At 48.0% G+C, this 14,746-nt stretch overlaps 1 protein-coding gene across 7 annotated transcripts in view; it reads left to right on the forward strand.

The window, feature by feature from the left end:
• Positions 1-14,746, forward strand: part of SLC8A3 (solute carrier family 8 member A3) — a 91,616-nt gene that overhangs the window by 61,620 nt on the left and 15,250 nt on the right. For 3 of the 7 annotated variants that reach the window (XM_058807098.1, XM_058807100.1, XM_058807099.1), the window contains exon 2: positions 9,142-9,245. In XM_058807098.1, coding sequence (XP_058663081.1) covers positions 9,142-9,245 — 104 coding nt within the window. Of the gene's footprint in view, positions 1-7,660; positions 7,773-9,141; positions 9,248-14,746 lie in introns of all 7 variants that reach the window. The other 4 variants (XM_058807103.1, XM_058807101.1, XM_058807097.1 and 1 more) reach the window with 4 other exon arrangements.

Consider the following 14,746-nt stretch of genomic DNA (forward strand, 5'->3'; position numbering starts at 1 on the left):
CTCCTGGTGTTCCTGCACATTTGTCCCACACAGTCCCACACAGGGGTAGGCATGAGGGATCACCCAAGGCTTTGGACTGGGGTCACTGTCCCAACCTCGGGGTACAGCCACTTCTTGCGTGGTGTCATCTCCAGTGAACCTTTTCCCCCTGCCTGTGAGCTGCCATAGCAGAGCTGGATGTTTCTGGCCCTGGCTCTTGTGGGAGTGGAGCAGAGGTCTCTCGTGTGCTGCATGTATGGCAGGAGTAGAGGCTTGCAGAAGGGCTCTGGGTCTCCTGGGCCAGTCTCAGATCTGCCTGTGTGGGAGGAACAGCAGGGATGCAGGGAGCCGCTCCAGGGGGCAGTGCCAAAGGCACTTCTCCCTCCTGCCTTGTCAGTCTGGGTGGACATTACAAAGGACTTTCTAGGGGTAAAGAGTTGAAATACAGGGAAAGATCATCCAGAGAACCATCTTTGTAATGAGGCTATTAGAAAGCAGTTGGGCAACACCTACTAGTCAGGAATGGCTTGGTGGAAATGCCTCTGCCCAGAGGCAGGATGATAGTTGTTTGCAGACATATTTTCTGAGGCCTTTTAGTTCCCCCATGATGTCACTAGACTTTAGCAAGGAAGAGGAGGTGCCCTACAGAAGTGCACAGCTCGTTCAAATGGGAACCATGTCAGATGAAGCCAGAATAAGTTGATACTCTAAATGATACTTCCACCACCACTTCAAGCTGTCTCTGCTCTCTTCCCTCACTTTCTTTCTGGTTGCATCACTGTAGCACCTTCCACATTGGGAGTTCAAAGCAAGTAGGGACTGTCCCCTATCAAGTCCCTGTGAAAAATAAGGACCATGGACCCTGCATGGATATAGAAACTAAAGTATGGAGGTATCAACTGACTTACTTGTAAGGCTTCAGGCTTGACAGCAGAAATACATAGGTCATATAGTGATTAGCACTGCAAAGAACCTTGTTTTAATGATAAGATGGTAGTTTCTTACAATAATTTATCAGGTGATTTTGATTAAAAGACAATTAGTTACCATCTGGTTATCCCATAAAACAATTTGACAACAAAAGAGAAAACACAGAAGGGAAAAATCTCATTTTCTGGGGATGGCTTCTGACTATGTTACTTTATAGCCGGCTGGCTGGTAGTGAAGCTGTTGGGGCTTTCCCCCATGTGCTTGCTACACGAAGTATGATAACTCTTGCACAGCTGCTCTTCCAAGGTCCTCATGAACAATGCAGCCAGTTCTTGGAAACTGGCCTGCCATGGCTTGTCTCCAACTTCTGCACCAGCACCAGTTTTTCTGCAACTCAAACATCAGCAACGTGCACATCAGTGCAAATCAGTGATCTGCTTGAAACTGTGTTCTGACAGTTCATCTATCCTGTTGGCACCTGTTTAGTCAATTGGTATCAACATCTAATCTGACCTTAGAGGCACCTTCAGTTCTTACCTTTCTGCTAGAATAAACGGTGACCATTGCCAGTGGCTGCAGCTGAATGCTTGACGGCTTGTCCCCCCACTCCATAATCTCCATGGTAATCAAAAAATCTTCTTTCATAAACATGATCTTAAGACCAAAGTGCAACTTGCCTGTCTTGGTGATAATCTGGATTGATTCTTAAGTTACGATGATTTTCTCTTGAAATTAAGATCACTCAGCATCTCCTTGGTGAGTTTAGTGAATCTGGTTTTGGATCTAATGATTCTGCCCTTCAAACACTTTTTTCTTTTTCTGTGCCATGTGACAGCATAATTCTTTGCTTCAGAATTGCTCAGTTTGTTACTCTGGGTTATTGATGCACAACTTCATATGAATGGGCATCAAATCAGGCTTCTTTTGCTGTCTTCTTCACCTTTCCTGTGAGCAGTGTCACATTATTGTGTTTGATATCCACCTCCCAGTGAACTGGGCAAAGACAGATCGCCACTATTTATAACCTTATTTAATCCCTTCTGGTTTGCCTCAAGCACACAGCATTGCCAGCCAGTCAAAGCAGGTGATTTTCCTGCTCTGCTCCTCACTGGGTGGCATCACCTCGAGTCTTGTGTGCAGTTCTGGGCACCACAATATAAAAAAAGCATTGAGGAATTACAGTGTCTGAAGAAGGGCCATGAGGATGGTGAAGGGTCTGGAGGGGAAGCCATGTGAGGAGTAGCTGAGATCACTTGGTCTGTTCAGCCTGGAGGAGGCTGAGGGGAGACCTCATTGTGGTCTTTAGCATCCTCATGAGGAGAAGTGTCAGGTACTGATCTCTTCACTCTTGTGACCAGTGGCAGGACTTGAGGAAAAAACATGAAGTTGAGTCAGGGAAGGTTTAGGTTGGATATCAGGAAAAAGTTTTTCACTCAGAGGGTGATTGAGCACTGGAAAGGCTCCCCAGGGAAGTGGTCACAGCACTAAGCCTGACAGAATTCAAGCATTTGGACAGTGCTCTCAGGCACATGGTATGATTGTTGGGGTATCCTGCCCAGGGCCAGGAATTGGACTCTATGAGCCTGATGGGTCCCTTCCAACTCAGCATATTTTATGATACTGTGGCTGCTCTATGAAGTCTTCTAGCATAGTAACTGGGCCCTATCTGCAGTTTCACAGTGAAATCCCAAACCAGCTCAGAGCTCTGGGGAAGAGTCAGTCTGGTACCACAGGCTTTGAACTTCACGCTGCAGGAACTTCCACCCACAGCAAATCAGATGAAGATTTGGGTTCATCAGGATATGTGTCAAGAACAGAATGGCTTGACCCAAAGTGTTTGTGCTAATGATTTGCATTAATGAGTTACTGAACATCTCCTGGTACATCTCACTGCTAAAGAGGGACGTTTACCTTGCTGTCTTGGCTGCTTTTCATCCTGGCTAATAGCGTCCCACCAGGGACTCTAAACTGTGCCCTTGCACAGCCCTGCCTGTTTCAGTGGCATACACTATGTGACATCTCCTGACTTGCATTCTTTTTAGAGTTGCTTCACATTCCAAAATCACACAGACCCACACAGACACATCCTTCTAACCTTCTCAGCAATAATTCCTGAAAATGAGAGTGTCCACACAAAGTGATACTCAGTATTTTCTAGCACATTAATCAAATAACCATTCAGTTGTTGCCTTATGTGTTGGAAGTGGACGTGTTGTCAAATAAAATGATTTTATAGATTATCCTCTGTACTTCCCAGATGGGGAATTTAGCAACATCATGTGCACAAAGTCCTTTAGGAGAAGATCGATGTCTATTCATTTCATCTTCTGTTGCTTACTCAGGGAAATCTCATTCTTAATGTTGCTCCCCAGAGGAGCTTTTCCATCCCTGACATTTAAAACCAGTGGTTGTTTCTAAGTGTATGTTCTAAGCAGAACCTCATCTGAAGGCTGTTGGGTGGCAGCTTGCAATGACCTCAGAGAAAAAGAAGCAAGTGAGCAGCTATCCTCACTTCTATATGACCAGGTGTTCCCTGAGAGTGCTGGCTTTTGGTTTGCCCTGCTGTGTCACAGGCCAGATTGAAAGCATTGCTCAGTCTGCTGAAAGCTGCACCAAGCCCTGAATTAAAGAGCCCTTCCCATCACTGTAGTCATGCAGGTGCTGAGATTGGACTATGCTGTGGCTTGGTGCTGGCAGTGGGGCTTTGTGTTTTGCAGAGTGGCTCCTTGCTGCCAGGAGAGGCTTTTGGATGGTCTCTGTTGTTCTCTGCTTTTGAGCTGTCTGAGGTGTGTCTTGGCCCCAGTCAAACTGTCAGAGAGAATGGGGAAAGCTGGAAAGTGTCCTCCTTTGCCCATGTGAAGTGGCCGGAGGCTGGAGAATGAAAGCTGCTCAGCTGAGCAAGGTTCCTTGCTTCCCATGGTGGTTAGCATGCCCATCAGGGCTGCTGCACGGCCAGCCCCTCTCGTGCCCGCCTCTGCCTCCATTAATTTCAAGAAGCTGTCATGATGTTCTTGCAGCAAAATGTTCCCAAGCCTCCCGCTCCCACACGCTCTCTGCCTCTCGGTGTCCTTCTGTCACATCTCTCACATTAACGTGATGTCCTCCCAGGGCAGCGTTACACTCCAGCCCCTCTCCATCCATCTCCTCCACTCTTCCTGCCTTCCGAGGACTCAGCCCTCAGTGTGGCTGTAGGTGAGAGATGAGATTGTGTGGGAGCAATCTGTGTTTTGGCCTCCAGACAATTTATGACAGCTCAGGACGCAGCTGTATTTATGGTTGCTTTCATAGGCCTGGAGATGAGTGAGATGCTCACAGAGGTAGGGAAGCTGCACAGCAGGGGAAAGGGCAGCCCTCACCAGCCACAGTAGGCTGGGAGGGGTGGCTTGATGGGCCACCACACCCCCCTCTGTCAGCACTGACACCTTTCTGTGGTGACAGTCGCGGGAGCAGCCAGCCTAAAGAAGGGCACTTCCCCTTAAGGGAGCAAACCCAGCACTGTGCCCCCATCTGTGCAGGGTGCAGAGCGGCCTGGGAGCAGGGATGCTGCTCTTCCCTCTGCCACAAAATCCCAGGGAAAGGTTAACTGCTCCCCACTGTGTGGCACTTGGGTCTGTGAGCCCTGGCCCACCTCCCCATCTAACTGCACAGTCCTTGCCAAGTTCTTCCCTGCTCCTTTCCCCCTTGCACAGGGAGGTCTGTCAACACCCTGACTCTGGAGCAAGAGCTGGCAGTGGCTGCAGTTTGGCTGCCATCACCCTCATCCTACCACACCTGGCCCCAAGCATCACCTCCAGGCTCCTGCTGTATCCCCAAGGCTTTCATGGGGTGGAGGACCTTCTCAGCACTCACCACCTCTCAGCAAAGCTGGAGAGGTCAGGCACCACCTCCTTTGGGATTCAGTCAGATGGGGAGAGGGGGTGCAAGGCTCAGCCTGTGTCCATGCAGGGCACCTGTGGCTTTGGCCTGTTGCTTTGATCTGTCGTTCACCTGTTGTTTCAGAGCTGGGTAAAAGGTTCTTTTCTCCTTAAAAGCTTGTAATAAAGGAGGAAACCAGGAAGTTGCTGGCTTGGTAACCAAATTCAGACTCTCGTTTTGGAAAAGCCACCTGATGTTTGAGTGTGTGGTAGTGGTCCAGTTTGCAGCAGAGCTGAGTTGGTTTTGGAACCTAGAAGGTTTGTGTTCCAGACTTAAGGGGACCTGCTTTTGCAAAGCCAGCACTTTGCCATGCTAGCTTCTAGGGATCCCCAGCAACCCTTCTTTCTCTTTCTTTATAACTGTTTTTTTTTAACATTAAAACAAAGGCTATTCTAAGGAAGTGTCAGTCAGCACTGTGGAACTACTTGGTGGGGTGGAGGGAGGGAGGGAGGAAGGGAGGAAGGGAGGAAGGGAGGAAGGAAGGAAGGAAGGAAGGAAGGAAGGAAGGAAGGAAGGAAGGAAGGAAGGAAGGAAGGAAGGAAGGAAGGAAGGAAGGAAGGAAGGAAGGAAGGAAGGAAGGAAGGAAGGAAGGAAGGAAGGAAGGAAGGAAGGAAGGAAGGAAGGAAGGAAGGAAGGAAGGAGGGAAGGAAGGAAGGAAGGGTTTGCATGCAGAATATTAACTGTACAAAGCCTTAGAATAGCTTTGTTGCAGTACATAAACTGACCCCAGGAAACAGGGTCTGTGGTGTTTTTTCCAAATTTTTGCAGACAAGCAATACTGATTATTTCAAAGCTCCTAGAATAGAAAAACCATAAGCAATGGTACTTATGAAAGGGATTATTAAAAGCAACCCACGTCCAGGAAGCACTGGCTGCTTTGGAAAATCCCACCTTCTGTTTTGTAGTAACGAGCAAGGAAAAGATCAGAGCTATGAATCAGCTGTAGGTTTAACTCAGCAAATTGAACAAGCTTTGCAAAGTATCAGGGGCCCAGATAAAATCTGGTTCAAAAGCCAAATTCAACATCTCCAACAAAAATGAAACAAAAAATCATCATGATGAAGTCTTGGCAGAGCAGCAACATTTACACCAGAGAAATACCTTTTAAAATCTTTCAGGCTGGATTAGCAGAGATTGAAGGAGCCTAGAGAAGGGAAAGGAGGCTTGCTGGCATTGGTGCAGGGTATGGGTAGAGCAAGCACTGGCAAAAATAAAGCTGATTTAGTTCAGAAAGAAGAATTGGAGGTGATTTTTCCTGCATATTCCTGCACTGATGGATAGGCCAACATTGTCCAAATTCTGCTCCCACCCCTGTGCCATCATTTGAAAGAGAAGGGTTGGGACCAAGATCAAGACCAGAGTCAGCACAGGGAACAGGATTTCCACAGCTGGAATGCAGGAGGAATTGACTTGAGGGTCAAATTGTAGGATGACCAAATAATTTTATGGTCATTATTGATATCAGTAGGAATGCAAGCTGCAGTGAAGATTCTCCTGTTCTGTGCTGAAGTGATGATTTTCCAGAGGCTGATGGCTGTGGCAGCATCCCCAGGGTGGGGATCACAGCACCCCCAGGATGCAGGGCTGGACTGCTTGTTCTCTGAGGCACTGTGAGATCAGAGATACAGGATTTAATTGCAAAGGCTACAGTCTGAGGCACATAGAGATGTGAATTTGGTCACATCTGTCCAGATTGCCAGTGATTGTGATTGCCAGTCCTGCTTTTTTCTTCCTTCCCATTGCCAGTCAAGACTGATTGTGCACAACATGCACCTGGGCCTGATCTGATTGCTAAGGATGGGCAGGAAGAAGAGGAGGAGCTTGTTGTGTCAGGGCCGTGTGTGGGACCAGAGCAGTAGGAAGCAGGGGATCTTTCACTTGCAGGAGGGCAATTGTTTTGAGGTAAGGAAAATACTTTTTATGTGGAACTGACTTCTGGTTTAAAAAATGCAGTTCCAGCTTGGAGTAGGGTTCCAGGAGCCCCAAGATGGCAAGTAAGTACCCATTCAGAGGAGTTACATGTGCAAACAGTGTTGTATTTAAGAGGGGCTTATGCCAGCTTGGAATGAAAGCATCGATGTCTTCAGTCACAAGTGAGGGACGTGACTGCACGAACGTTTGCAGCCACTGGCAGAATAAGGGGAGTGCAGGGGTCGTTTTGAGCTTGCAACAGTCAGTGCAGCCTGTCTGTAAGGAGACAGTGGCTTGGCAGTCTTTGAGTTGTTTCTCTTGTTCTCTTTGGGTGCGAAAGTTGTGGGACAGTACTCTGCATAAGGCATGTATTTGCTGTGAAGGAAGCCATGACAGAGTGAGCTCTTCTTTTCCTACAAAATGGTACAAGAACTTGCAAGAAATTTTCTGAAGGAGAAACATGGGATCTGCTGCCCAGCTGCTCAGCAGCTCCAGCAGCTAGCACTTCTCAGAGCAGGCCAATGAAGCTGAGGCAGCAGCAGGGTGCCAGCAGGGTGTGTGTGTTTGTGTGTGTGTATGTGTGTGTGCGCACAGGGGTAACAGGGTGAGGGAAGCCTGCTTCTCTGCTGGCCATCAGACCTCACTGCCCACAGGCTGAGCCCTGAGTCAGTTTGCTGGGGGATTGTTTTTGTTTAACTTCACTTTATAGTTTAGCCTACCATTCTGCCTTTGGGTTAAACAGAAAATTGGCCCGTGTTGCTTGCAGAAGGGGGGCTTTAGCCTTTCTCAAAGGGCCATGTTGAGTTTGTTCAGTGGGTGAGAAAACTTTGACTCTCTAATGTACCCATTTAACTCTGTCCTTCCTTGACTTTTGCTTCTCTGTTCCCCTCTCCCCTTTTGACCCTTATTATTTTTCCATCCACAGCAAAACAGTTCACATCAAGGTAATTGATGATGAGGAGTATGAAAAAACCAAGAATTTCTTCATTGAGCTGATGAGCCCCCGCATGGTGGATATGAGTTTACAGAAAGGTGTAGTACTGGCCCTGCAGACTAACATTAACGTTCTTTCCTCCTCTCTTCCATCTCCTTCCTCCTCTTCTCTTCCTCTGATGTCTCTCTGTCTCTGACTGCTCTGCCCTAAACACTGCTGTGCACGCACACTGTGTCACATGGTACCCATGGGGTGGCATGGGGAGTGGTGCTGGGGCTGCTGAGAGGCAAAGTGGCAAGGGGAGGAGAGAGAGAAGGATGGAGAGCAGTCCTGCTTGTCCATATTTCTGTGGTGACTTGAGAGGAACCTTCTGCCACCCCCACTGGAGGGCCCAAGAAAATTTTGTAGTGTCAGTAGGAAGATGTTGGCTAGAAACACATCCAGCATCTCAGGAGATCATTCCCCAGCCCTGGTCCTATGGGTTGTTCCAGTCAGACCCTGTTAGAAAAACACAGGAATTGAGGCCTGGCAGAGAAGCAGCTCTGTGACTTCTGAGAAGCAGTGGGCAAAGGCTGTGCAACCCCTGGTCTGGTTGTCACAGAGCAACTCTGGGAGCAGGAGCTGAGGGCAAGGAAGAGCCAGGGCCTGCTTTGCTTTGCCTGGGGTCTCACAGCAGCTGTGTACATTGCAGGGGTAGTGGAGGGGGCCAGATAAGCTGGCCTCAAGGGAAAGAGGCTAGACCTGCTCCATGCCCAGGGCATTTGTTTTTGAGCCTTGGAGGCATTGTCCCATTGTGTCTCCTGTGAGCAAAGCTGTCCATCCCCTGGGAAGACTGCATCCTCATTTGAGGAACAGGACAGGAGGATGGGTAGATACTATCAAGAAGAGAAAGCAGTAAGATGTACCATTTTAAAAATGGCAGTTAGAACCATCAGCCTCCTTAGCAGCTGGTGGAGCTGTAGCCACTGGCAGAGACCTGCCTCACCACACTGGGGAATGTGTCTCTCTCTTCTCCTCAGGTTCCCGGCCCAGAGTCCTTGCAGACTTATTATTAATCATGAGGGTATTATTACTGTATTTATTATTAATGGTAAGAAGAAATTGGTCTTCCAGCTAAAATGCAGTGGGTAGCTCAGGGTGGTGGTCCCTGATGCTTTTCAGGCAACTTATACCCTTTCCATTACCATCTGACACTGAAAAAAAATGCGCTGCAGATGTCACCTTCCACTAACCATCAGCAAGGTCCTCCTTCCACTTTTCCCTGCCTCCTCACTCCCTTGCCAGCCCCCCCCGCCCCTAACAGCCCGCTCCCAAGGAGCCGCTGCGAGGATGCTGTGTCCGAAGGCAGGCCAGCGCACGCCACCCCAGCGGGACGGGCTGTGTGCCAGGAGCCCCCGCTGCCACCGCCGCCGCTGCCGCGCTCCAGCCAGCTGACCCGCTGTACACGGTTGTCTCTCTTGTTGTCCCTACAGGAAGACCATAAGGGTTAAGATAGTAGATGAGGAGGAATACGAAAGGCAGGAGAATTTCTTCATTGCCCTTGGTGAACCGCAATGGATGGAACGAGGAATATCAGGTGTGAGATCCTTTATGAAAAAAATGCAAAAAAGAAAAAATCAGAATCAAGTATCCAAACCCCAAATCCAGAAAATATAACCTTCTTTCTCCTCCTTACCCTTCCTCCTTTTCTCCTCCTCCTGTAGAGGGATCGACTTTTACTCTTTGCCCTCCTGTATTCTGCTCTTACTCTGTTTCAGTGTCATCTCTGTGCCTTTAAGAGCCTAGCTTACTTCTGATCCTCCTTTTGTGCAATGCTTGAGTCTCGGAGGCTGTGTTATTTTGATTGGGTTTCCTTGTCTTGATCTGTTTTTTGTTCTGAGCACACCTTTGCTGTTCTCCCTGCTCCTGCTTCTTTGCCAGGACCTTGGGGAATGCAAAAGGCAAGAGAAGGGTGTAATGCATGGCTGCCCCCTTCAACTCCTCCTGTACTCCCCCGTCCTTCCCTCTGTTGTTGCCTCCAGTGGCACTGCTTTGGTGCTCTTGGGTCCCTATGAAGTGTGATGAAAAGTCCATAGGAGAAGAGAGAAGGTGTGAAGTAACTTGGCTTACTTTTTTTTGAAATGGTTCTTCATGTCTTTCATTTGAAAACCCCTTTAAATGTTTCACAAACAATCACAGTCTGTGAGGGTGAAGGGTGTGAAGCTCTACTGAGGTCCTGCTTCATCTGAAGTGAGACCCAGGATCTCCCAGGAGGCCAGGATTCATTGCTGGAATAAACCCAGATTTACAGCTGTGTCTTGCCTACATCTCCCTTTGTTCTTGTCCTACATGTGTTTGACTCCTTTCTCACTGAGTCTTGCCACTGGCTTCACTAGCTTTGGGGTGGCCTAGGAGGGCCAAGATTTAAACAGAAGCACTTTACATAAAGGAATTCAAATCCTTCTGGATGCCTGTTACAGTGTAGAGCCAAATATGTGTGCTCACAGGCTTATTTCTGTTCTCAGGTGCTGCTCTTGGTGGTGGGACACCTGGCTGCTGCCCATGCACTGCACAGCCCAGCTCTCCCTTGCTGAAATGTCTTCTGTTTCTTACCTCATCAGCACAGCAGCTGCCCTCTGGCCAGTCCAAGCGCCCATAGACTGCTCCATAGGATGTTCAGGATAGACACGGTTACATTAGCATTTCAGTATCATATAGCATCCATGGACTTGTGAAATGTAAACCCATATTTTAATACTGTTAGATGGCCTCCTGCAGCCCACAGGCAATGAGGGATATCAGGTTTCACTTTGTCAAGCACAAGCCCTCAGTTTTCTCTGAAGTCCAACTGCCCTTGAGCAGAAGCAGTGATCAACCTTGCCATATCCCGTGGGAGTATGTCCCAGCAATCAGTTGCCTGCCAGGGTAAAGATGTGAACATGGCTTCTAGGTAGGAGTTGTCTGGCATCAGCTTGTAGCCACTAGTTATTTTACTACTTTTTTTCCATCATATAAAAGAACTATATAATGCCACAGCTTCCATGTAGCTGTCTGTTCTCTACACCCACAGTATGCTCAGATTTCTTCTTGGGCATTGTGAAGGCCAAATCCTGGATCAAAGTCTTCAGTCCTAGAATCACACTGGGGTCTCCTCTCCACATGTGTGGAGATGTCTTCCTATCCATGGGTCTCCCACCTCCATCTCAGCAGGTCCAGGAGGAAAATCACAGGCCCCTGGCTTTCTCCTGCTTGGTAGCTTGGAGCAACACAATTAATTTTTTCCTCAGCTGTCTGTTCTCCATTAATCCTGCAGCCTTTTCTAAACAATGAGCAGAATCAGAATACAGAGTCATAAATGGGCTGTTTTTATGAAGTCCCATATTTCTTTTTCCTACACAGGTCACATTGCACCTGGTTGAATAAGAACAAGTGTTTGGAAAGAACCCAAGTGGCCCCAGAAGTGGACCAGTTGTAAAACGTCCTCATTATTGCTAGGACTACAGAGCCAGTTTGATGTATCATATATCTCTTATTTACATCTATATCAGCTCTAGTCAGTGTGATTGTCTGATTTGCAAGAGGCAGAGAAGAGGTCAGAGCTGGACTAAATTGATGTGCAGCGCAGAGCCTGCAGGCCAGGAGGTGAGGGCACACCCTTGGACAGACCCTCTTTTGCCTGGAGTAAGTAAAGGACCATGCCAGGGAGGAGATGCAGGGCCCCACATGGCCTCATTAGAGAAAAGTCAGAGAGTGAGAGCACCATGGTTTTAAAATATGAGAGGCAGGAGATTAAACTGCATTTGTAAATGTTGCTGGCACAAGGTGGCACAGTCGCTACACTAAATCCAGGGCATCTGGAAAGATCCCCAGCTCTGTACTGGGGATCTTTGTGCACTTTGCGGCACCTCCGATGAGCCTACCTTGCGCCTGGCATGAAGAATAAGGAGCTACGAGAGGCTTTCCCATAGAGAGCATTGTGAGTGATCCAGAGCAGATGCTGTGGCCAGCAGCTTCACAGAATTCATGCATGACCAGCTGGCTCCCGGCAGAGAGGAGGCAGCCCGGGCCACGCTCGGGCTCGCATGTGCTGGGGCATCATGTGCCGTGCAGCGTTGGGAGGGGGTGCTCGTGCTGGCTCCAGCACACGCGTTCCTGCTGGCATCGTGTGGGTGCTGCCATTGCCTTGTGCCCACAGACGGGGAAAATCCCACACCACAGTCCCCTGGCGGGGGCTTTGCTGGGTTTTGTTGTGGTGATGGATGTACCCCCACGTGACTCACACAGCAAGTGCAAAGCACAGCTGTTGCCTCTCCTTGGGGACCCAGGCCCGGTAGCTTTTGAGGTAGACTCTCCCTGGGTTTTGGCTACTCATGCATTTGTTCCCAGTGCTGCAAAAGATGTGGTGTTTTTGACAGTGTGTCCTTATTTTGTTGTTACTCCGCATTTAGCTCTGTCACACTGAACCTGTGCCTTGGTGCTGTAGGAGGATTGATGCTCTCAGCTATTTGCAGCATTTCAAAACCTCTCCTGGCTCCTCTGAAAGCAGGGTGGTGTTGGGCACCTCAGATGAATGGCAGTCGTGTTTGGAAGTAATCTGCAGTCCAGGTCACGCAGACACAGCTAGTTGTGCCTGCACTACCACAGCTTTGTGCTGAGGGCCTGCTCAGGACTTCTCCATGCAGAGGGCAGCTCCAAGCTTACCTCGGGGATACGAACAAGGTGGCAGTGATGAAATCAGGGGTGAAATGTTCCCTGAAGTGATGGCAGAGCTGATGACAGGGAGAAGTAGTATGTGCTTTTCAAAGCAGCCTGGGGCAGAGTTTGAGTGGTTTATTTTGGGATGCAGAACTTGGTCCAGAGCCTGGTGCTATTCAGACCCAGTGTGCTGTCCCTGAGGATACCCACACTGCTGCAGGCTCTGGTGGCAGTGGCTCCTGACAGACATGCAGTGGAGGAGGATGGCAGGTGGGAGCAGAGCTTACTACCACACGGTTGATTTGCATTACTGTCTGTGCTGTCCTGTACACCTGCAAATACAAAGCAGTCACCTCCAGTCAAGGGAACTTCTTCTTGGCCCTGATCAGAGCTGTGGGCCACAGGGGTCTCCAGGATAGTCTCTGTGAGGGCCAGAACTCAGCATGACATTCATCCTATTGCTCTTGCTCTCTGCATCTGCTAGCACCTTACTGGAGGAAAAATTATCTCTACGTAGAAGTGTTCCTGTGGTGATGCAAACACAAATGCCTGTCTTCAGGTTGACCAGGGCTTGCAGAATGCAGACCAGCCACTGATACAGCCTTTGAACTGGAACATTTTGCATCATCTGCGGATGCTGCTCCTCACTGTTCATCCCCAGTTACATGAGTCATGCTGCTTTGAGCCTTGGGACACTCAGCTGTTAACCCTTGCTGTAAGGAGAGCTGACCACTTACTTCTGCTACATAAATGCTACATCTACTTTGTCTCACAGGTCATCTGTTCTTTTTCATCAATCACTTTCTGCAGCTGGAGTTTTTCAAAGTCTTTCTGATCATCCAAACAAATCATATCAAGTAGTTTTACTATAGCAGCTCTTTTTGTTGATGTGCTCTAATAATTCAAAGAGGTAAGAACAGATCTGAGATTGGTATCTTGCCAGCCTGGCCTGTGGTGACGACCAGTGCTGACTCAGTAGTGGCATATCAGATGCACAGAGCACTGGCAAAGATGGTGCTTGCTGCAAGCTTGTTGCATCTAAGTGAATGAGTAAAAAGAAATCAGAGAGACTCATATTCTTTGCTTGGCCAGGATGGTAAATGTTGCTTTTCTCTATCCTCCTGGCCATTTTCCAGGTTTCCTGACTTTTTTTGTCTTTTCCATTTCTAAGAAATTAATCTTCAAATCCTTCTTATCTCACCTTTCCTCCATATGCAAAGTCATGTAACCTGAATCCCTGTTTACTGAATGCTGAAGGGTTTTGAAACTTCCCTGCACCATATTTCTGGGCATCCTTTTGTCAGCACCTTTTTAAAGGGTTCCTGCAGGGAAATGAGTGTCTTCCTCTATGAAGAGATGCTGTCTGTTGGTTTGACTCTTGCTCTCATAGCATCTCTGCTATCGTGTCAGCTCACAACTCAGAATGCAGATTTTGCTGCTGTCCCAGCAAGATTTTGGTGTAATACTTTCTTCACACATCAGCTTTTACAGTTTTTCCTCAGCCCTGGATTACAGGGGAAGAACTTGCTTTGCATTCCCTGGATGAAGTTGCTCGTCTGCTTAAATTGTGGCTAATCTTAGTGTTGATACAGCCTGAATGGCAAGTGAGGCTACTTTGGAAGATTTCACTTGATTGCAGATAATGGTGCAAATGGCATTTGGAAAAATATGTTACATGAGGATTACTGGGAATCAGCTTGTGAGAATTCATGGCACAGTGGTGGAAGATTCAACCTCAGGGCTGATACCTGAAGGCTGACTCTGAGGGTTATGTTTTGTGAAAGGGACTGACAACCTTCATGTGAAGTTTTGCTTCAGAAAGCATGTTTCCCACAAGATATGACTTTGCTGGAAATGGCTGTGCAGATGGCTGGCAAACACTGTTATCAGCTGGGTGGCATGCCCTGGCTTGGGAGGATTTTGTCTTCTCAGCCCTCCCAGCACAGAATCAACTGGTGCAGACAAATCTCATAGCACATCTCCTTCTAATCAAGTGTCAGCACCTCTGATGGGGAAGCTTTGTGCCCAGAGGGAGGATGTGACTGGGAGTCACAGAGAAAGGATTGAATTGCAAAGAAGGAAGGATTCCCAGATTGGATTGATCCATCAAGTTATCTATATCAAAATATTGATGAAATTATTTGACTTGTTACCAAGATCCATACCTGTTTAAGGTAAGCTGTATTGATACGTGTGCTGCAGTTTTCTGAAGTGTGAACAGATGCTAAGAAACTCCTTTATCAACTCCATCAGCTGCTGATGAGAGTAGCAAAAAAATGTTAGATTGTTGTTACCTCATTCCCTCAAGGTTTAATAATTTGCTCACAGCTCTGTAATTAGGCTGAATGCTGCTGATTCTCCTGATGGAGAGGAGTTTCTTGGAGTCTGCAAGAGCTTTGCTAT

Source organism: Ammospiza caudacuta, chromosome 6, assembly GCF_027887145.1.
Source record: "Ammospiza caudacuta isolate bAmmCau1 chromosome 6, bAmmCau1.pri, whole genome shotgun sequence".
Lineage (NCBI taxonomy): Eukaryota > Metazoa > Chordata > Aves > Passeriformes > Passerellidae > Ammospiza > Ammospiza caudacuta.